This window comes from Capra hircus, chromosome 9, assembly GCF_001704415.2.
Source record: "Capra hircus breed San Clemente chromosome 9, ASM170441v1, whole genome shotgun sequence".
Classification (NCBI taxonomy): Eukaryota; Metazoa; Chordata; class Mammalia; order Artiodactyla; family Bovidae; genus Capra; species Capra hircus.
In genome coordinates, this window is record NC_030816.1 from 28,149,890 (window position 1) to 28,173,758 (window position 23,869).

Below are 23,869 nucleotides of genomic sequence, written 5' to 3' on the forward strand. Positions count from 1 at the left end.
CTATTTTTCTCCATTGATTCAAGTGGGGGTAGGTCCCCCCCAGATCATCTTCCGGGTGGGCTTCTCCTCTCCCAGCTGCTATAGAACTTCCTACGCAGGGACTTCTGGAAACACAGCTCTGGCTCTTCCTCATCTCCATATAACACCTGTCTGCCCTTCTTGAGGTGGGGGTGGCATTTTTCCTGGCCTACCCTCCTTTCTTCTTTTCCTCAACTAACGTCCAGCTCCATACCCCCCAACATCCAGCTCTACTGAGAGCATTTTAGTTTATTTTCTGAGTAAACCCCTTTTACAACAGTCCCAAGATTAGCAAAAGGAAAGGAGCTAAGAGTGCTTTGGAACTTCTGTAATTTCTTGATGCTTATTGAAGACTTGCTAGTAGGCCTGCAGTAATTCTGAGCTTTCTCTGCTGGGGCAGCACCAACCCCATTCCTTCATGCTGGCTCTCCTCAGATATAGGCATCAATCTCCCTCCTGGAACAAGTCAGAATCTCCCACAAACACTTCCTTGATGCACTGGCCAAGAGGAATAGATTCAAATTATATCACATTTGTTGTAAGATCACTTAGGTTTAAATAGGCATGTTACCTCATTGTTTTGGCTCTTCTCACACTTTAAAATCCTTGGCTACTATGTTATAATATATTGATATCAATTAATTAATATTTACATGACCAATGACATAATTTGGATGGGAGTCAAATTATTAAAATAGTAAGATTAGTTTCACTGCTTTTGATAAACCCAGTTTACTAAGCATCTCAGTGTCTTTATCTCATGTATTTATCCGAGAAATTGTGCTGAGTTGGATTAGCAATGGGCAGATAAAACTAAAGCCTCAACTGTTCTTACTGACAGGACTACCAAGTGGGTCTTGTTAGCTGCCTAAGGGCTGTCCGCAAGGCTTTGACCTTTCAAGAAGGCCAGGAGGGGAAAGGGAATGAAAGCAAACTAGTATTTAAAGGGTATTTGTACATCCTTCTAAACTTTTTACAGATTCTAATCCACAGAACAACCTTCTAAGATAGTTATCATCACTCTTATTCTACAGATGACAACAGAGACCCAGAGAATAAAGAGCCCAGCTTCCAGTAATCCAAGTGACAGAGGCAGGGCAAAACCCCAGGCCCCCCAGTTCTCACTTGGCATACTTTGTGGTTTAGCCAACAAATGTGGAATCAATCAGTTTGGAGACAGTATATGACGGGACTTTCCCTTTGCCATTTTGTCATTTATGAGGAAATATTTTAGTCCTGTCTTTCTGAGCATTCCTGGTGGCTCAGATGGTAATGTGTCTACCTGCAATAGGGGAGACCTGGGTTCAATCCCTGGGTCAGGAAGATCCCCTGGAGAAGGAAATGGCAACACACTCCAGTACTCTTGCCTGGAAAATCCCATGGATGGAGGAGCCTAGTAGGGCTACAGTCCATGGCATCACAAAGAGTCGGATGCGACTGAGTGACTTCTCTCTCTCTGAGCATTAAGGGCTTCACAGTAATTAATTAGATGGGGGAAATCCTTCCACAGTGTATACTGTATATGTATATCACATATTACATTGTTCACTCAAATTTTATTCTTCAACTATGCCTCAATAAAGCTTAAAAAAAAAAAAAAGCATGTCATGGAACTTCAACTGAATATTGAAGGCAATTTTAATCACCTTTAGTCACTTACCAATACCCTCAGTTCCTCCCCAGTCACCTCTCAGAGGGTTAGGACTCAGAGGAAATTCAAACCATGCTGGACAATTTCCAAGTTTAGCAAAACTGAAAAGGTAGGCCACAATGTCATGGAGAGGGGCTATCAGCTGCAGAGTTAGCTTTAAGGCTCTAAAAGCTACCTGTGAGTAAAATCAATACAAAGAAATAAGTTTCAAGAAATTTCTAAGGGGACACAAAAATATATGAGCATTGATTAGGGACAATATATTTAAGAATTTTTAGATAAACATTTTCACATAATAATACATGATAATAGCTACAAGACAGTATGTGAAAAAATGAACAACAAGCTTTTCATGAACTCGGGTAATACAAGTCTTTTGACAAGGTAACTCCTGCTGGGGAATTAAAACAATGTGTTTCTCTTTCTTTAAAGCCATTGGTGGCCAAAAACACATCAAAATATGATTGTATTACCAATGATCAACAAATTACAAAGTTCACAAATAAATTCCTAGCAGGGACTCGTATTCAGACAACATTGCCCTGAGGGCTGTTATTTCTTCCTACCTATAAGGAAAACATAACTACTTATCAACATAGTTTAAACACAAGACTAAAAAACAAACAATGGATCTTAAATATCAACATTCAGCAAAGGAAAAGAGAAAAATTATGACTTAACTGCAGAAAGTAGCAGTTTTATATTTTTTAAAAGCCCTAAAAAATGCTCATGGTGAATAAATGAAGTAAAGGGTAGTTCTATTTCTAATTTCTTGAGGAATCTCCACACTGTTTTCCATCATGGATGCACCAATCATCATTTCTACTAACTGCACAAATGTCTCCTTTTCACCACAACTTCACCAACAGTTGTTCTCTTGTCTTTTTTAATAACAGCCATCCCAACAGGTGTAAGGTGATACCTCATCACAGTTTTGATTTGCATTTCCCTGATGGTTAGTGATGTTGAACACCTTTTCATTTATGTGTTGGTCATTGGTATGTCTCCTTTGGAAAAATGTCTACTCAGGTCCTTTGACCATTTAAAAATCAGATTATAGGTTTAAAAAATTTTTGTTTTGTTTTGTTCTTGCTTTTGCTGTTGAGTTATATGAGTTCCTTACATATTTTAGGTATATATAGTTTGCAAATATTTTCTCTCATTATGTAGGTTGTCTTCTCCTTCCATTGATTTGTTCCTTTGCCAGCAGAGGTTTTTTAGTTTGATATTATCTCACTTGTTTATATTTGCTCTTGTTACCTATGCTTTTGTTGTTGTATCAAAAAAAATCATTGCCAAGACTGGTGTCAAAGAGTTTTTTTCCCGGTTTTCCTCTAAGATTTTATAGTTTCCAGTCTTAACAGTTGTCTTTAATCCACCTGAAGTTAATTTTTGTGACTGGTGTAAGACAGGGATCCAGTTTCTTTCTGTTGCATGTAAGATTATCATATATGATCCAGCAAACCCACTTCTGGGGATATATCAAAAGAAATAAATCAATATATTAAGGAGATTATCTGCACTTCCAAGTAGAATTACTCACAGTAGCCAAGATATGGAAACAACCTAAGTGTCCAGTGTATGGATAAATGGATAAAGAAAATGTCACACACACAAGCACACACACACACACAGGAATATTATTCAGACGTGAAAAAGAACTGCCATTTACAACAACATGGGTAAACTTGAATGACATTACGCTAAGTGAAATAAACCACAGAGAAAGACACACTGTATGATCTCACTCATACGTGGCATCTAAAAATGAAGGTCAAACTTACAGAAAAGTGGAAATGGTGGGGAAAATGGTGTGATGTGGTCAAGAGGTACAAACTTTATTTATAAGATAAATAAGTTCTAAGGATCTAATATACAGCATGGTGACTATAGTTAACAACACTGTATTGTATACTTGAAATTTTGTTAGAGTTGGATAAGCGTCCTCACCTCCAAAAAACAAAAAATGTAACTATGAAGTGATGAATGTATTAACTGTGGTAATCATTTTATAATGATTAATCATGCTGTACAATTTAAATATATACAATTTTATTTGTTAATTACACCTCAATAAGTATTAGTTGGGAGAAGGAAATGGCAACCCACTCGAGTATTCTTGCCTAGAGAATCCCGTGGACAGAGGAGCCTGATGGGCTGCTGTCCATAGGGTCGCACAGAGTCGGACACGACTGAAGCAACTTAGCAGCAGCAGCAGCAAGTATTTGTTGCTCAGTCATGTCTGACTCTGCAACCCCATGGACTGTTTGTAGCCCGCCAGGCTCCTCTGTCCATGGAATATTCCAGGCAAGAATACTAGAGTGGCTTGCCATTCCCTTCTCCAGAGGATCTTCCCGACCCAGGAACTGAACCAGGATCTCCTGCATTTCAGGCAGATTCTTTACCATCTGAGCCACCAGGGAAGCCCCACAAGTCAAAAAAGTTGAGCAGGGCGGGGCGGGGCGGGCCAGAGGAGGGGGGTTGGGGGGGTGGGAGGGGGTGGAAAGGGTGAGAAACCGATTACTAAACAGGTTTTCACTTCCAAAGAAAAATCAGAATGTTCCCAAATTGCCGTTTTCAACACTGCATTTTATTTAGTTAATAGTTGAATGCATTATGCATTTCTGTATCTATTCTTTTTAATGGTTAACCTTTATCAGTAAATGAGGTACTTAGAGGAACTCCTCAAAAAACAGAAACCAGCTAATTACTGTGATTAAGTGTGATCTCAACCTCTCTTCAGCTTCAGCACATCAGGGTGGGGTTTTCTTGGAGCTGGGGAGAAAATTAAGGATTAATAAGGAGTCTCAGAAGCTCCATTAGTGTTCAGTAATAACCACGGAGAAGCAGAACTATGAAATAACAAGGCACAAGGGAAATTATAATAAAGCAAGCAAAATATGAGAAGCTGAGAGATTTCAGTTATTAAATGTTCCTGGGGAAAAAACCCAACAAGAGATACTCTCTGAAACTGACATGTTTAACTGTGGGACATAAAAAGAGCCAGTTTCCATTCTGGCACACATAAAAAAATACAAACCTTTTCTGGCAGAGTTTTGAACATAACCAGCACTTCAGAAGGATGGGGTATGAACCATAAGTTGAGGAAGACTTTCCCATCAGCAGACAGCAAACGCCGTGGCCGGGGCTGAAAACTCCTGCGGTATGAGAAGAGAGATCCGGTAGTACAGCGTTTGTCTCTCTAAAAGGGGCTCCCGGTGTGAACTATTTATACCTCCGCCTTCAGCCGCAAAACCAGAGACCGCCTTGCTGTACACACACCGAGTGTCTAAGCCGGAGGGCAGCAGGACTCCTTTTCAGGCAGCTCGCAAGGGGACACGGTTATAAATAACTCACCAGGAGAAGAGCAGTTGGGCTGGTTTTAGCCACAGCTGTGTTGGGAGGAAAGCGTGGGCACAGACGCAGGGAAAGGTGTGATAAGAAAGGAAGCAGAGAGGGCGTGAATTACGTGCTGATGAAGGAGGAAACAGACAGAACAGGCCCGTTTTGAAAGCAGGACTCCATCTTGGGCTGGACTCTGCACTTTGATCTATATGCCCAGTATCTATGGAAATGACATACCAACTGGAAAACCAGACCCCCGGATGGAAGACCCCCAGGGCTCATACCTAGACTCTCCGTCACCTAAAAGAATACGCTAATTATCTGTGTAACCGAATAGAATCATAAATTCTATTATGCTTATTGAGGTATGAGTACAGGCCTATTGATAATTGTCCACTGTTAACTACCTAGGCCTAAGGCATATGAATCACTGGTTATCTTTGACTGTATCTTTCTTTTCCTTCATTCAGACTAGTTTCAGGGAATTTAGGGACGTGGGTTTGGGCACGTACTCCTAGGGTATATAAGGTTTTCAGAAAAACTGGTCAGGGTCCTTGGCTAAGAGGAGACTCTGCCTTGGTCCCGCCGGTGTAATAAACTGCACTCCACTATCTGCACTGTCCTTCTGAGTAAATTTGTTTCCCAGAACATGTGGCTACAACACTGACACCATACTGGGGGTGACAATTTTCTCACTTAATTCTTATGACAACCTTGGGACGTTCCTATGCTGTTCGTGGTTCACAGAGGAGAAAACAGAGGCCCTACCAGATGGTTGGATGGCATCACCGACTCAAGGGACATGAGTTTGAGTAAACTCCTGGAGTTGGTGACGGACAGGGAGGCCTGGCATGCTGTAGTCCATGGGGTCGCAAAAAGTTGGACACGACTGAGCGACTGTACTGACTGACTGACCAGGTTACAAAGATCTTGCCTAACCAACTTGTAAGAGAAGAAGTTGAGATTTAAGCACAGATTTGTCCAGTTCCAGAATTCAGGCTCCGGGAACCAGCTTCTGTTTTCCTTCCTTCCCCACCAGATTCCTGTCAAGTTCTCCAGACTCCGGCCCTCTTTTCCCTCCTCCTTCCTATATTGTGCTAAGTCACTTTAGTTGTGTCAGACTCTTTGAGACCCCATGGACTGTAGCCTGCCAGGCTCCAGTGTCCATGGGATTCTCCAGGCAAGAATGCTGGAGTGGGTTGCCATGCCCTCTTCCAGGCGATCTTCCCGACCCAGGGGTCAAACCCACATCTCTTGTCTCCTGCATTGGTAAGAGGGTTCTTTACCACTAGCTGCCACCTGGGAAGCCCCTCTTCAAATATTGGGTTGGCCAACAAGTTGGTTCAGGTTTCCCCATAAGATGTTACAAAAACTTAAATGAAGTTTTTGGCCAACTCAATACTGTATCATTTCTTAGGCACCCGTATAGCAGGTTTTTTGTTATAAACATAATTCATTTATGTCTGGTTTAAGGATTCACACAGCCCAGTTACCTACTACCTGGCCTGGGGTATAGAACACGGCCAGTTCCTTGGAAGCCCCTTCACAGTTCCTTAGTCCCAACTTGCTCCACCTTGGCTGGCAGTGCCTCAGACCACCTCAGTCAAAACAGGCAAGAACCGACCTCCTCACCCCCGCCCCCACCCCGATCCTGGGCTTCGTCCTGTGTTAAGAGAACCATAACCTCCAAGTCCTCAAAACCAGAGCCCAGGGTTTTTAGATGCCTCCTTCTTTACCCCTCAGGTCCTACTGACCCCACAGCTCTCTTGTGTGCAGTCTCCACTCACACTCCATTGGCTATAGCAAGGACTCTCAATTGGAGGGTTTCACCTTCTCGAGAGCATTTTGGAAATCACTGGGGCAGTTTTTGACTGTCATTATTTCTGGGTCCTTAGGAGAGATTCAGATGACCCATTTCATTTCCTAAAATAAAATGTAATTCATTTTAACTGAGGTCTAATGTTTTCCATATCAAACATTCTGAATATGAAACTTAAAAATTTTAAAACTCTACTTGGGTTAGTCTCAAGCCTCAGGATTTTAATCAGGTAATTTGAAGTTCAGAAACAAAGCATGGTCGTGTTAGCCTGGAGAACTTCTCTTATTTCAGCCACCAAAGAGTCAGACTATCCGTTCCTGGAGCAGATCAAAACCAGCTTAATCTTGTCCTATCTCTGTTATTTGTTCAAAGGTGCTCTAAAGAAACACTACAATCAACAATGAGCACAGCCGATCATGTGAACTACACTCCCACCAGCACCTTCAGTTCTTTACTTCTTCGTACTTACAGCCCATCTATCTAGCAAACCCCCAACTCTGGATCCCTCTAGCTAGCCTGCTTTCTGCTTCTAGTCACATGTTGCTGAGCACAGCTGGAGGAAATCACACTGCTAATTTTATTGATACAACAAATAAATGGTTTCCAGTCTGAGCTGTGTCACGCCAGGAAAAACTGGTTTTCTTTCCTTTGATCAGCTTTCATGTCCATTTCCGTTTTTCAGTAACTCCAAATCTTCCTTAAGCCTCATACCAGATTCCTAGCAGCAGATGATGACATGGTCTATTATTTCATAATTGAATCAAAGGGGCTGGACCTGCCTCCACTTCCTGAGGGCTCATTTCCCCCTCCCCATCCTCTCTTTCAAACCAAGGGCCAAGGCAGAAGTACACACCCAGGGTATGAAGTGAAGATAGGCTCTGCCCTCAAGGATCTTACATTCCAGAGGCAGCTAGACTTGAAGCATGATGCTGTGATGGATGTGGAGGAATGGAAGTATGTGAAAGTGGAGAACATCTAGAATAAGAAGAGTCTGAGACTCGTTGGGAGACCAAGGGAAGAAATTCATAGCTGGTACCTTTGAGCTGTGATTCATTATCTCCCCCTCCACATCTCTCCTCTTAATGGCATGACCATTCTTCCCGCCCCCCCCATTAAAAAAATGTGATAAAACATTCATTAAATTTACTATTTTAACTGTTTTTAAGTGCACATTTCAGTGGCATTAAGTACATTTACACTGTTGGGCAACCTGCTACCATTTATCTACAGAAAAAAAATTTTTTCCATCTTCCAAAACTGAAATTCTGTACCCAATAAACAACAGCAAGACTACCAATTTTTTATTCACAAGCCAGAGACTCTGGGTAACATCCTAGATTCCTCTTCCTTCTCCTCACTCAGTTCTGCATTAAATCCAGCACCTAGCTGATTTAACTTTCCTAAACATCTCCTGTCTGCGCAGTTTCAGTACGTTCCTAAATGGTCACCAACAATCATCTTGACCCCCTTCTCCCTGTTTGAAAGTGAAAGTGTTAGTTACTCAGTCATTTTCGATTCTTTGCGAGCCCATGGGCTGTAGCCCACCAGGCTCCACTGTCCACAGAATTCTCCAAGCAAGAATACTGCAGTGGGTTGCCATTTCCATCTCCAGGGGATCTTCCTGACCCAGGGATTGAACCTAGGTCTCCTGCATTGCAGGCAGATGCTTTACTGTCTGAGCTACCAAGGAAGCCTGTTTGTTGAAGGACAAAGAGCAGACTTCTGGATCTTGCCCATTGCACTTTCCATTCTGCTTCCCCAACTCATTCTCATATACCCTGGAACAGGAGCCACTGGGAGGTCCACATGGCTGTCTCATATCTATGTGGGTCTCCGGGCTTGAACTGAAATTCTTTCCTTGTCCACCTGAAACACTAGTCTTTTCAAGTCCCAGGTTTAGTGTACCCCCTTCCCTGAAGCCCACCTAGTTCTTCATCCCCACCTCCCTGATCCTTGAGATAATACTGAATATTGCCTGGTGGGTTCTTTCATTATACTTCAATTTTATTCTTTATCACAACGTTTGGTCATTGTCTGTTTCCCCTTGCCTGAAGGGCAAGAACCATGTTTAATTCATTGCTATATAGTTCTTGGCACCAAGGCTACCGTGTACCATTGTTCACTTTGTGTCCTGAGGCAACCAGCAGTAGCTAAAATCCAGCCTATACTTGACTTGCCAAACTGTGCACCCTGGCATGGGACTACCCCTGCCCAAAGGAAACAGCACTTTCTTATTCATAAAGCAGCCATGTGCGAGAGTGGTGGATCTGCCTGTCACACAGTAAGGGCTTGAGTATTAGTGTCCTCTCTCTTTGTCCCTTCTTCAATCATCCACCAGCCAACACCACTACGCCTTGCTCCTAGGAGTATAGCCACGCGTCAGCCTAGTCGAGACTCCAGTCTCCTCTAGAGCCATGAAGGGCACAGAGCCCTCAAGGGGCATCCTTCTTTGCAGGAGAGCTTCCCCAGGCCCCTCTTCTATTTAGGTTCTGGTTCAGGGGCAGGGTGTTTCTGCTAAAACTAAACAGTATGTTTCAGCCCTTTAAGGATTAAGTAGCATCTTAGAATTTTAAACCTATGGAATATATGGGACTCTTCTAGTCAAGGAGATGGCAAACACAAGCAGGGAGGCCTCCTTTCTCCCTTTCCTTGACCATGGTCATTGGCAATCAATCACAACAATCTCATAAGCTTGGGGTGTCTTAGAATCCTTAGCAGGACACTAATACATTGTTGGAATCTACATTTAAAATAAAATATTTCTTATTCTTAATATAACCCAACTCCTTATTTTAGGAATAAGGCAAGGACCTCTATCCATGACCCTCATTCCTCAACTCTGTCCCTTCATCTTTAGCTAATCTTGACCAGAGTCAATGACATATTTACCTTTGCAACTCCAGTATACATAGTAAAGTGCTTGATACTAAGTAAGCACTGAACAAACAATGGTTGAATAATCCATGAATGATAAGGGAGCAAAAGAGTTATCTGATACAAGTGGTCTTTCAATTCCCTTCTATCTTTCTGTTCTGCGGTCATATTTATTAAGTATCACCCTTCAGTTCAGTTCAGTTCAGTTCAGTCGCTCAGTCGTGTCTGACTCTTTGCAACCCCATGAATCGCAGCATGCCAGGCCTCCCTGTTCATCACCATCTCCTGGAGTTCACTCAGACTCACGTCCATCGAGTCAGTCATGCCATCCAGCCATCTCATCCTCTGTCGACCCCTTTTCCTCCTGCCCCTAATCCCTCCCAGCATCAGAGTCTTTTCCAATGAGTCAACTCTTCGCATGAGGTGGCCAAAGTACTGGAGCTTCAGCTTCAGCATCATTCCTTCCAAAGAAATCCCAGGGCTGATCTCCTTTAGAATGGACTGGTTGGATCTCCTTGCAGTCCAAGGGACTCTCAAGAGTCTTCTCCAACACCACAGTTCAAAAGCATCAATTCTTCGGTCCTCAGCCTTCTTCACAGTCCAACTCTCACATCCATACATGACCATAGCCTTGACTAGACGGACCTTTGTCGGCAAAGTAATGTCTCTGCTTTTGAATATGCTATCTAGGTTGGTCATAACTTTCCTTCTAAGCAATAAGCACCTTTTAATTTCATGGCTGCAGTCACCATCTGCAGTGATTTTGGAGCCCCAAAAAATGAAGTCTGACACTGTTTCCACTGTTTCCCCATCTATTTCCCATGAAGTGATGGGACCGGATGCCATGATCTTCATTTTCTGAACATTGAGCTTTAAGCCAACTTTTTCACTCTCCTCTTTCACTTTCATCAAGAGGCTTTTTAGTTCTTCACTTTCTGCCATAAGGGTGGTGTCATCTGAGGTGATTGATATTTCTCCCTTACTCAGCACTAAATTCTGTGCCATGCCATAAGGGAAAGAGTAAGGAGGGAGGCAACTTTACCCTATAGGGTGTTTCTGCTAGCTCTTAGAGGCTATGCAACTATGTGATACCCTCTTCTTTTCCTTAAAGGAAATGTGGTCACTTACAACAAACGTATGCCAACTCCTCCATCCAAGTGAGTGAACTCTAGACAGGCTGAATTAAGAACATTTGGAAAACTGGATAAGGCATGCTAAGGAAGTATAGAAGCAGCTTCACTCTTATCTCTTAATAGCATTCTATACATATATAAATATATATATATTGTTTCTCTATCAGAGAAGTACAGAAGGACACTGATTTACCTAAAGCACTGAAGTATAGTTTTTTTCCTGAATATTTCTTCTACTCCACTGAGTAAAATATTAAAGCCACAACAGTTCTATATGATGTCTACTTATTTGTTCACTTATTTTAGATTATGGCTTATATAAAAGGGTGTGAGTGATGAAAATTTCTGGGTACTCCAGGGCAAAACAAAGCTTCATAGATTGAAAAAGCAGTCATACAGCCCATAAACAAAGAACTCCTTCTGTATTCAAATACAAAGATACTCTTATTCTTAGAGTATAAACTCTTTCTTTTGCCCTTCTGGACAGAAGATCAAGGTTAAATACCAAACTTAATAAATCTCTCCCCTGGGAGGAGTGGGGAGGGGATGGGGGAATAACCAGCTTGAAAGAAAAATTCCACACCTGGGGTCATTCTTGAGGCCTTCATTGGAGTTCCTCAACCCCTTCTTTTCTTGCCGTTGTCCCACCATGAAAAAAGTATCTCTGATGGTAGGGAAATCGTCCAGTAGGGCTCTCAGGCTGTTACAGTATGCTATGATCTGCCCCCGGAGAGCATAGTGAGACATATGGCGGTTGAACCTGAAAAGTCAGAAGATATAATGTGCAGAGGTGAATTCAAGTTGTTCAGTCTCTCACAGAAGTTCGAGGATCTAAGTCCCTGAAGACTTTTCAAAGAGAATAGAGGACTTCTGTCAAGAAGAAACTTCTGACTTGGTCAGATTGCTATTGCCTGAACACAAAGGCATGAACCTCTTCCAAGTGCCTCTTATCTGTCATTTCTGGTGCTGCTTCCTGTGTGTGTCAGAGGACAGTTCAATTTGCTTTCATTCCAGAAACACTACTATGAAAAAGATAGTGGAGGTGATAGAATTCCAGCTGAGCTATTTCAAATTCTAAAAGATGATGCTGTTAAAATGCTGCACTCAACATGACAGCAAATTTGGAAAACTCAGCAGTGGCCACAGGACTGGAAAAGGTCAGTTTTCATTCCAATCCCAAAGAAGGGCAACGCCAAAGAATGTTCAGACTACCGTACAATTACACTCATTTCACACGCTAGCAAAATAATGCTCAAAATCCTTCAAGCTAGGCTTCAACAGTATGTGAACCATGAACTTCCAGATGTACAAGCTGAATTTAGAAAATGCAGAGGAACCAGAGATCAACTTGTCAACATTCACTGGATCATAGAAAAAGCAAAGGGATTCCAGAAAGACAGCTACTTCAGCTTCATTGACTACACTAAAGCCTTTGACTGTGTGGATCACAACAAACTGTGGAAAATTCTTAAAGAGATGGGAATACCAAACTACCTTACCTGCCTCCTGAGAAACCTGTATGCAGGTCAAGAAGCAACAGTTAGAACTAGAAATGGAACAACAAACTGTCTCAAAACTGGGAAAGGAGTATTTCAAGGCTGTATATTGTCACCCTGCTTATTTAACTCATGTGCAGAGTACATCATGCAAAATGCCAGGTTGAATGAAGCTCAAGCTATAATCAAGATTGCTGGGAGAAATATCAATAACCTCAGATATGTAGATGATACCACCTTAATGGCAGAAAGCAAAGAGGAACTAAAAAGCCTCTTGATGAAAGTGAAAGAGGAGAGTGAAAAAGCTGGCTTAAAGCTCAATATTCAAAAAACTAAGATCATGGCATCTGGTCCCATCACTTCATGGAAAATAGATGGGTAAACAGTGGAAACAGTGACAGACTATTTTGTTGGGCTCCAAAATCACTGCAGATGGTGACTGCAGCCATGAAATTAAAAGATGCTTGCTCCTTGAAGGAAAAGCTATGACCAACTTAGACAGCGTATTAAAAAGCAGAGACATCACTTTGCTGACAAAGGTCCATCTAGTCAAAACTGTGGTTTTTCCAGTAGTCATATATGGATGTAAGAGTTGGACATAAAGGGGGATGAGCACTGAAGAATCAATGCTTTTGAACTGTGATACTGGAGAAGACTCTTGAGAGTTCCTTGGACAGTATAGAGATCAAACCAGTCAATCCTAAAGGAAATCAACTCTGAATATTCATTGGAAGGACTGATGCTGAAACTGAAACTCCAATACTTCGGCCACCTGATGCAAAAAGCTGACTCATTTGAAAAGACCCTGATGCTGGGAAAGATTGAGGGCAGGAGTAGACGGAGACGACAGAGGATGAGATGGTTGGATGGCATCACCGACTCAATGGACATGAGTTTAAGTAAACTCTGGGAAATGGTGAAGGACAGGGAAGCTTGGTGAAGGACTGTGCTGCATAGGGTTGCAAAGAGTTGGACATGACTTAGCGTCTGAACAACAACAATAGGACTGTTAAATAGGCTTATTTAAACACAAACCAGCTAACTAATTGTCCAGATTTCTACATAATACTGCTGTTTATTGAGTTCTGAGTCAGAAATCAGAATGTATAGTTTACATATATTATACTCACTTCTGGCAATATTCAACTATAACATCTCTCTTGACTTTCCCAATTTCATCCTGTGATAAAAGAGAATGATAGTTTTCCTATTAGACAACTGGGTATAGGAATTCCCCAAGCTAATATATGTGCACAAACTTATAGCCAACTTAAAGCGGGAGTAGGTCACACCGTTGAGATGTTCTTTCTGAAGGTCAACCTATTGGGAGGTACTCTCCCTGTGGGTCTTTTCTACTCCTGCACATCTTGTGACTACACCAAGAATTCAATGCCCTGACGACTTTTTACCTGAACCATTTCTCAGGGTTATGTTCGCAGAGAGCAGTCTGGAGGGATGAGGTGATGTCTCCATGAAACAGAGCAAGTTTGCTACAATAGAGGTAGATTCCTAAACTCAAGATTCTTCAACTGTGACACAAAACTGTACAACCTCAGCTCCTCCATGTTGCCCCTGTGGGACTTGGGAGGCAAAGCGAGATGACACAAACGTGAGGCTCATGATGCTGGCTCTGCTGTGAGTAACAAAGTTCTTTTTCTCTGACCTAAGAGTCTAGTGTTCTCTGTCAGCATCTTCAGAGCAGTAACAGGCTACCTTCTTAGCTTATAAGTAGGCTAAAATCCCAGACCTTGACAAAACCGACAAGTATCTTGCCTGAATCCTTTCTAATCTGATAGGCATTGGATATTCCTGAAGGGCAGTTAATGAGCTAATATATTTTCACTTGGTCAGTATTTTTTTAATATTATAAAGAGTAATTTATGTATCAAAGTAATTTACTTAAGTACTTATCAGAAGGAGTCATTTGCCCACATCATTGCTGAGCAGTAATCTAGAAGCCCTAGCTTCCATCATATCCAATTTGTAGAACTGAATTAGGTAAATTGAAGTCCTTCCTTTTCAGTCATTAAAGAACAAAGCCTAGAGATTATAAACCTCATCATTTCATTTCCAAATAACTATATATTAGCCTAAGGACTTCCTCATCAAAAAAGTAATGAGTAATGAAATAATATTCATAAAATTAAGCAACACTTTTAATGGACTAAAGGTTTAAATTTTATGGAGAAGGAAATGGCACCCCAAAGGTTGCTGCTGCTGCTGCTAAGTCGCTTCAGTCATGTCTGACTCTGTGCGACCCCATAGATGGCAGCCCACCAGGCTCCCCCGTCCCTGGGATTCTCCAGGCAAGAACACTGGAGTGGGTTGCCATTTCCTTCACCAACGCATGAAAGTGAAAAATGAAAGTGAAGTCGCTCAGTCATGTCCGACTCTTAGCGACCCCATGGACTACAGCCTACCAGGCTCCTCCGTCCATGGATTTTCCAAAGGTTAGGTTAGTATAAAACCCTTAAATGCAAACATGGTGGTAGTGTCTGAAAAACATAGTGGTGATGTCATCAACCTAACAGGTGAATTATAGATGGCAAATGCCCTTGCTCACCTTGTCTAAACCTCCTAAGCACCTGTGGGTCACTCAGGAACCATCAAATGTTTCCAAGTAGGTGCTGAAACTCTTTCTGTTTAGAAAGTGACAAAGCGTAATGTGCCCTTGTGAAAATGTACATATTTTAAAAAGTAGATTGCAATTTGCTTGACTTCCTTCCTTTCTATTTCTTATTGAACTTTCTTTTTCAGTTCTTTATATTTTCAATGGTTTTACCCAAATAGGCTAAAAGCAACAGGTTCCAAGTTAAGGATTCTTACTTGCTCAAATGTAAAAGATGATGAGATCTTTAGGGAGCCCTTCTTACTATACTCACAAGGTTTTTCATTCTGTCAGCCATGGCTTGTTTCCTGAGGAGGAAGGCGTTCAGCATCATGTCCCGCAGCCCCACCTTTTCTAGTTGAATAGACACGAAAGCTTCTGGAGCCCTGACAAGTGAACAGAGGCATGTGAGCCCAAGGCAGGAGATGAGTGCCCATACAACCAGAGGACTTGAGAACTCTCTGACTGACAGGAGCACCTGGGCTGCAAACTGGGCACTGCAGCAGGAGAACAGGTAACTCTGCTTCTGTGGTCCTCACCTGCTTCAAGTGTTTCTCTTATATTCACTGGGCATGCTGCTGTGTCACCATCCTTGTTGGGGACCACGGCGTGCCTAGAGCATGCACCAGCAGTCCCTCCCCACTCCCAAACTCCATAGCCTGGCCCAGTGTTTGTACTCCCAGTGTCCCTTTGTACCTTCCTGTTCTGAACTGTAGGGGTCCCTGGACTGATGTGGCCTTAAGGGTCCTCCTGACTAGACACATTGGTCTTAAATCTCCCATCCACACACTGGAAGTGTGGATTTAGGACACTTGAATTCTGGCCATGTGTCAGATTAATGGCATCTTGAGGAGTAGAGAAGCTTTGCTTGTCATTTTCTTTTTCATTCTAAATATGCCAGGATTAGACTAGAGTGTCATTGGTATGCCTCAGTTATTCAGAGTATTCGTAATTATTACAGAATACAAATCTCTCTCTTTGTCACAGTTAGATGAGATCAGGATATAACAGGATGTCCCTAGTTTATAGATACATGTCTGTAGAGGCCCTGCCTCTCTGACAGTTACTGTTCCATTCTCAGCAATGGAAAAACCCGTGGTAGGATAGTGAGGGTAGTTCTGTCCTTTTCGGTTTAAAATAGAAGTGGAAAACTTGGACATGCTCATACTTTTCTTCCTTATGTTCTGCCTTCTTTGGAGTTTGAAAAATAGAGAGGGAAGAAGGGGATGACAGGAAGAGAAAGATAAAGGAAAAGAGAGAGAAGAGAAAAGAGGTTGAAATTGGGAACTGTTGACTCTCCTTCATAGACTGGAGCATATTAGAAGAAGCTAAGCCTTCTTGTTCATACAATGTTTTCAGACAAGGTCTTAAAAATTTTAATACATGGTGGTCACTCTGGGAGTTTAGGCATCCTTCAATCCCATAATACTTGTATTTAATGACTTAAAAGAGGATACTTTTGTTATTATAAACAACCCCCCACTGCTACCCCCGTGCAGTACCTTTTGGTAGCCTGGAATCTTTCTGAAGGATGAGTAAGGGCATCTGAGACTTTTGGAATTGGGGCCAACAGCATGTCTTCTATGCCATTCACAATTCTGGAATTTCTTCTGGTTGGACCCACTCCACTATGATTTCTCAGACCAGAACTTATTTCCTACAATATTTCAAACCAAAGTGAATTAAATTTGCTGAATTTGTAGGTCTTGTGGTGCTGACAGTAAAATTATCTAACAGCTGTAACTGATGCCAAATATATGTAAATGGCTGGGTACCCTAGGGGTGAGAGAGAGTAGAAGGGAGAGAAGAGAAGAGAAAAAGTAAGGGAGCACATGGAAGAGATACCACTTTGAACAGTGAAAGGGTGAGGCATTAAGTGTGACTATTTCCAGAAGAGAGTTGTCTAAAGTGCTCTCAGAAAAAATTTCTCCATCTTACAAGGTGGCTAGTTGGAGTGCTTTGTATAGGGGCCTCTCAACAAATACAGCTGATGAGCTTCAGGGTACAAGATCTGAAAAATCATCTCAGGGTGCCATTCTGGTACAACCTAAGAAGATGGAGGTGGGCTGTATATGCTGTCCTGTACAATGTAATAATGAAGGAGGGAGAGGTGGCGGGATGGTGGGGAAGAATGGGAAGAAAAAAGGGAAATCTGCATCTTCCAATATTCCTATTATTTAGGGAGGATAAATACAAGGAAAGAGAGATGGGATTCTTTTACATTTTTCTAAAATACTAACTAAAAGAAAAACATTGAGCCTTCAAAGGAAAGCCCATTCTTTTTCAAAGAAAGAAGGTTTTCCACAGCTGAATTACTGAAGGAAAGGAAAATGAGGCAAAAGAAAAAAATCTTGAGTTAAAAAGTCTTAAGTTTCCATCTTGATTTTTTCTGAAGACTCTTGGGCTAGCCCAGTCTCCTAAAAATAGTAGAATATACTAGTTCAGAAGACACAAGGGGCCTTAGAAAGGATATGAGTGAACTAAGAGGAAAGGAAACAAGCTCTGTAATCAGAGCCCAGTGCTGACACTCAGCAGGTAGTCTTGGCTCTGTCCCTTAACCTATCAGCCTCCATCTCCGAAGGTTATTCAGAGCATTCCATGAGTCCAGGCTCATCCATCACTTAGCTCACCACCATGCCCGGACAATAGAAACTGCTAAATTGAACCTTAATTTCTTGACTCCCTCAAGTGCATCGAAAATCCCAGCTATGATGATCTTTTGTTTCTATCCTCAATTTCTTTTCCAGTCCCTTCCTACAAATATGATTACATCTATTTTATTCTGAATTATCCTACTCCTCAAGCTTCTTTTAAAATTCTGACCCAGCTTCTTAAAGAGTTATGATGGACTAAATGTTTGTGTCTCCTCATAAATTCTTAGGTTGAAGCCCCAACCCCCATGCGATGGCATTTAGAAATGGGGCCTTTGGGAGGCAATTAGGGTTAGATGATGTCAAAGGGCAGGACCCTAATCTGATAGGGCTGGTAAAGCTGGTATAAGAAGAAGAGACACCAGGACTTTCTTTCTGACTTGAGGACAGTGAGAATATGGCCATCTGCAAAGAGAACTATTACTAGAAACTGACATGCTGGCTACTTGATCTTGGACTTCTAGCCTCCAGAACTGTGAAAAAATAAATTTCTGTTGTTTAAGCTACCAGTCAGTACTACCTTGGTATGGCTTCCCTAGCAGACTAATGCAGAAGCTGTAAATATTCTCTGCTTCTACATTTCTATCATTCTCTTACTTCTCTACTCTGGTAGTCTGGCTTTCACTCCATCCCCATTAGAATAGCTCTCTCAGAGTCAGCAATGAACTTCTGAGAATGTAAAATAGCCTAATTTCAATTCCTGCTCTTCTTGTTCTTCCCTCTACATTTAATACAACTTCTTCCTTCTCCTCCTCCTAAAATATAATAGCTTTATTTAGGTATAATTGACATTCAGTAAACAACACACAAAGTATACAGTAAATTAAAGTATAAAGTAAATTAGATAAGTTTGGACATGAAAGTATACAACTGTGAAACCATTACTGCAATAAAAATAAAGACCATAGCCATCCCTCCTACCCAGCCCGCTTCCTCAAGCAACTAGTGCTCTGCCTTCTCCAACTATAGATTAGAATGCACTTCTTAGAATCTTATATAAATGGAATCATGCAGTTATATATTCTTTTTTTGGTTTGGCTTCATCGATATTGTTGTGTATGTCAACAACTTATTCCTTTGTATTGCTGAGCAATATTCCACTGTAAAATATACCACAATTTATTTATCTATTCACCTGGTGGTGGACATCTGGATTTTTTCCAGCTCTTAGCTGTTTTAAATAAAGCTGCTATAAACATTTACATATGTCTTTGGACAGACATGTGCTTTCATTTCTCTTAAGTAAATACCTAGGAGTGAAATGGCTGAATCATATGGTAAGTATATGTTTAATTTTCTAAGAAACTGCCAAGCTGTTTTGCAAGGTAACCATTTTGCATTCCCATCAGCAGTGTATGAGCTTCAGATCCTCCATGTCATGCCAAGACTCAGAATAGTTAGTTTAAATTTTAGCCATTCTAGTGCGTATGCAGGGGTTGCTCACTGGAGTTTAAATTGCATTTCTCTACTAATTAATGTTGTTGAACATTACTTATGTCTTTATCTGTCACCTGCTCATCTTCCTTGGTGACTCATTTCTTCTTGAAACACTCTCCACCTTTGGCTTGGACACAGTAACAATTTTATTACTGTATCAATTTTATTACAATTTTATTTTATTACACAGTAACAATTTTAGTAACAATTTTATTCTCTGTTTCTTTCCTTCCTTCCTTCCTCCTTTTCCCTTCCTTTTGCTTGTTCCCTCTCAAAGTCTCCATCATTTATTCTTCCTTACTATATCAGACTTCCTGTCCCACATCTGTAGAAGAGTATATAAATACACACACACACACACACATATAAAACTCACATGTATCACTACATACATCCATGCATTCATATACTGAAGTGACTCAGCAGCAGCAGCAGCAGTGCCTCTCTACCCTCCTTGTGCTATGTCTCTTCAGGCTATTACTCTAAATGCCGTCCCACCCCTGTTCTATCTTCCTGTTTGGTGACTTTCACCACTTACTTCCTGGAGGAATCTCAGGAAGTGACTTAAAAGCCTCTCAACCTGGAAAACCCCATTTACATCTGTTTTACATATTGGTATTCTTCATAAGATTAATTGAAGAAAAGATTCCATATGTCAACTATGCATGAAGACCACAGGTGGGGCCAAGCTGGGCATCCATTTTTTCCTAGTACTCATTTGTCTTTTCATACTATGCTTGAGCATCAGAAGGTCTTCTCTCTACTCAAAATGATCACATAGTCATCTCTGCCAGTCAAAACACTCATCCTTCAAGTTTTTCCAAATGTCCCCACTCTGTGCTGCCCTTTCTGCTTCCCCAGATGTGAGCTCTCTTTTTTAAAAATTCCTTCTATAGCTTGTTGAACCTCTATTATTCCTTGTATTTAAACCACTTATGAGCCTGTCCCCATTTTAAACACCGGATATAATTTCTCTAGTATTCTTGCCTGGAGAATTCCATGGACAGAGAAGCCTGGCAGGCTACAGTCCATGGGGTCACAAAGAGGTGGACATGACTAAGTGACAAACACTTTCATTTTCACTTCATGAATCAGACTTCAGCGTTCTGATGAGCCTAACTTAAAGTATGTACTGAATTAAGACTTGAGGGGTTGAATTTTTAGAAATCAATATAACTTACTCTATCCCTATTTTCTACTTAAGTATTTGATTTCTATGGGAATTAGTATTTGGCAGTAGAAGTGAAGATTGAATATTCTTGCCATACTTATGAATGTATACTCTTTTATTAATGTAAAGAGTGAAAATACAGAAATGTGCTAAGGGGTAAAATGTGGTAAGCTGTATAGAATTCGTATATCAAGAATATAGATGCTGGGAAAGACTGAGGGCAGGAGGTGAAGCAGGAGAGAAGACGAAATGGTTGGATGGCATCACTGACTCTATGGACATGTGCTTGAGCAAACTCTGGGAGATAGTGAAGAACAGGGAAGCCTCAAGTGCTGCAGTCCATGGGGTCGCAAAGAGTCGGATATGACTAAGGGACTGAACAACAACAATTTACAATTCATAAGGCTTAGAGAATGTTTAAGACCATCTGGAAAGTTGACTTCCTAAAGTTATATTTAATTTTGCACCTAAATTACATTCAAAAGTATATACACATAAGAGAGAACTATATAATGTTGTTTTTGGAAATGGGGGGAAATCTCTGTGAATTAATTCAGAGTGATTTCTAGGATATACTGGTAAGTGGGAAAAAATGCCTTAGAGTATTATATACAGATATAATCGAAAACCCCTTCATGATAAAATCATCAAAAAGCTATGAATAAAAGGGAGTGTCCTCAACTTGGTAAAAAATATTATCTAAGAAAAACTCATAGCTAACATCATATGTAATGGTTAAAGATTGAAAGCTTTCCTCCTAAGATAAGGAATAAGACAATAATATCCATTCTCACTGTTTCTATTCAACCTTGTACTGCAGGGTCTAGCTAGGGAAATTGGACAAGAAAAAGTAATAAAAGCCATCTAGAATGAAAACAGAATGTTAAATTTATCTCTATTTGCAGAAGACATAATCTTTTACATAGAAGATCCTAAGGAATTTATAAGCTCAGCAAGGTTGCAAGATAAAAGATCAATTGTGTTTCTATAAATTAATAATGAACACTGAAAATGAAACTAACAATTCCATTTACAATAATATAAAAATAATAAAATATTTTGTAATTAATTTAACAAGAGAAGTATAGAACCTGTACACTGAAAACTATAAAATATTGTTGAAAGAAATTAGAGTACATAAATGAGAAGACTTCCCATGTTCATGGATCAGAAGATTAAATATTGTTAAGATGGTAATAGTATTCAAACTGATTTACAGGTTCAATGCAATCCCTGTCAAAGTCCCAAATGGCTTTATTTTTTCAGAAATTGACAAGCTGATCCTAAAATTCATGTGAAAATGCAAAGGACCTGAAACAGCTAAAGCAATCTTGAAAAAGAACAAAGTTGGAAGACTTATACTTAATTTCAAAACTTATCACAACTCTACAGTTATCAAAACACAGTGGTACTGGCATGAAAACAAACATATAGACCAGTGGAATAGAATTAAGAGTCCAGAAATACACTGTTACATTTATGGTCTATTGATTTCTGTTAAGGGTGCCAGGACAATTCAATGGGGAAAGATGAGTCTTTTCAACAAATGGTACTGGAACAGCTGGATAACTACACTCAAAAGAATGAGACTGGATGCCCTATCTCATACTACATGTAAAAATTAACTATAAATGAATCATAGACCTGAAAGTAAGAGCTATAACTACAAAACTTTTAGAAGAAAACAGAGGAGTAAATTTTTGTGACTTTGGATTAAACAATGGTTTCTTAAATATTAATATAACACCAAAAGAACAAGTGAAAAAATAAAAATAGGTAAATTGGGCACATCAAAACGAAAAACTTCTGTTTCAAAGAACATCATCAAGAAAGTAAGAAGATGATCTTCATAATAAAAGAAACTATCATATACTTGATAAGGAACTTACATTCAGAATATGCAAATAACTCTTACAACTCAGTAACAAAAAAATTCAACTTTATAAAAGGGCAAAGGATTTGAATAGACATTTCTCTAATATATATATACAAATACTAAAAAGCACATGGAAATATGTTCAATGTCATGTCATAAGTAATTAGAAAAATACAAATCAAAGCCACAAAGAGATATCTTTTTACCCTATTAGGGTGGCCAAAATTAAAAAGATAATAATAAGTGTTAGCAAACTCAAAACATACATATGTCCTTAGAAAAACTTATACTTAAATGTTCATGGCAGTATTATTTATAATAGTCAAAAGTAAAAACAACCCAAAGTCTGTCAGTTGATAAATGGATACATAAAATGTGGTATATACATATACTAGAATACTATTCATCAGTAAAAAAACAAAACAAAAAGAAAATGAAGTACTGGTACTTGCTACGACACGAATGAAACTTGAAAACACTGTGCCTAAGTGAAAAAATTCTGACATAAAAGGCCTTATGTTGTATGATTCAATTTATATGAAATGTCTAGAATAGGGAAGTCTACAGAGACAGAAAGTGGATTACTGGTGGCTAGGAGATGAGGAAAGTGGAGGATGGGGATTGACTGCTAGTGGATACAGGATTTCTTTTTGAGAATGAGGAAATATTCTGGAATTAGATGGTAGTGATGATGATATGATCCTGCAAATTATATGTTAAATGGGTGAATTTTATGTTATGTGAATTATATCTCAATAACAACTAAAAAGTTCAAGAGAATATCTTTTGTGTTACCTTTTGTGACAAAAAGAAGGGCAAATGTATGCTTACTCTTGCAAAAAGAAATACAGGAATGATAAAACAGAAAACAATGGAATCATCTGTCTACAAAGGGTAGGAGTGGAGGAATAGGCTATTTTCTGCTGGTTGATTCTAGCTGGTCAATATTACAGCATTACACACAATGGAAAAATTAAAATTATTAGCAAACTTCTGTAAATTAAGAGGCCCAGTAAGAATCTGATCATGTGTTACTATGTATTAGGAAAGGAGAAAGGGAGGGGAAGAGGACAGGAAAGAAAATAAAAATATAGGGGGAAATGGTCAAAAAGGGAGAAAGGGAAGGAAGGAAATGGAAGGATGGGGAAAAAGCAAGTAGGGAGGAGTGTCAAATTGAGGGAGGGGAAGGGGGATGGAGGGAGAATGGGGCAGCCTGACAGTAGCAGTAGCATGCCTCAGGCTTCTCTTACAGCTGACCTTGACATCAGCAGGACAGCTCCCACGAGGGGTGTGATAGAAGGATGCCTGCTGGACAGCCACCATTAAAGCATTCTTCTGAGTAGCCTGGCATGCTAGGGTCACTTGCATATTTTCCACTCCTGAATGGCACAAGAGCTAAAGGAAGAAAATGTAAAAGTAATTAGGAATTTCTCTTATACAGAAAGAGATTAAGTTGAGGGTGGGGATCACCACTCACTCAACAGGTAAATATATGGATCAAGCTGTTGGATTTGCCGAGACCCTTGCTCCTCAGCGACAAGCCTAAAGCTGGTTTCTCCCTAAGCAGTATTTCATCCTGTGAAGCCAGGCTCTAGGCCGAATTGCTCTGTATCTGGACACCATCAGGTTTCCCCAGTTGTCAGATGCAGGATGCATAGGCTCTGATGAACTAGCAAACATACGCTCAAAGGCAGGCTCTTGTAAAACTGCCAACATTAGATTAATGTTTAAAACATACACATACACATACAAACCTGCACATACACATACAGAAGCAAAGAAGTCCATCT

At 40.4% G+C, this 23,869-nt stretch overlaps 1 protein-coding gene across 8 annotated transcripts in view; it reads right to left on the reverse strand.

Moving 5' to 3' along the window:
* The window catches only part of LOC102179006 (coiled-coil domain-containing protein 162), a 75,432-nt gene extending 63,838 nt beyond the window's left edge, over window positions 1–11,594 (reverse strand). For 6 of the 8 annotated variants that reach the window (XM_018053091.1, XM_018053090.1, XM_018053086.1 and 3 more), the window contains exons 1-3: window positions 11,424–11,594; window positions 4,710–4,827; window positions 1,679–1,844 (exon numbers count right to left, since the gene is read on the reverse strand). In XM_018053091.1, coding sequence (XP_017908580.1) covers window positions 1,679–1,844; window positions 4,710–4,827; window positions 11,424–11,587 — 448 coding nt within the window. In that variant the 5' untranslated portion in view covers window positions 11,588–11,594. Of the gene's footprint in view, window positions 1–1,678; window positions 1,845–4,709; window positions 4,828–4,904; window positions 4,991–11,423 lie in introns of those variants that run through there. The other 2 variants (XM_018053089.1, XM_018053092.1) reach the window with 2 other exon arrangements.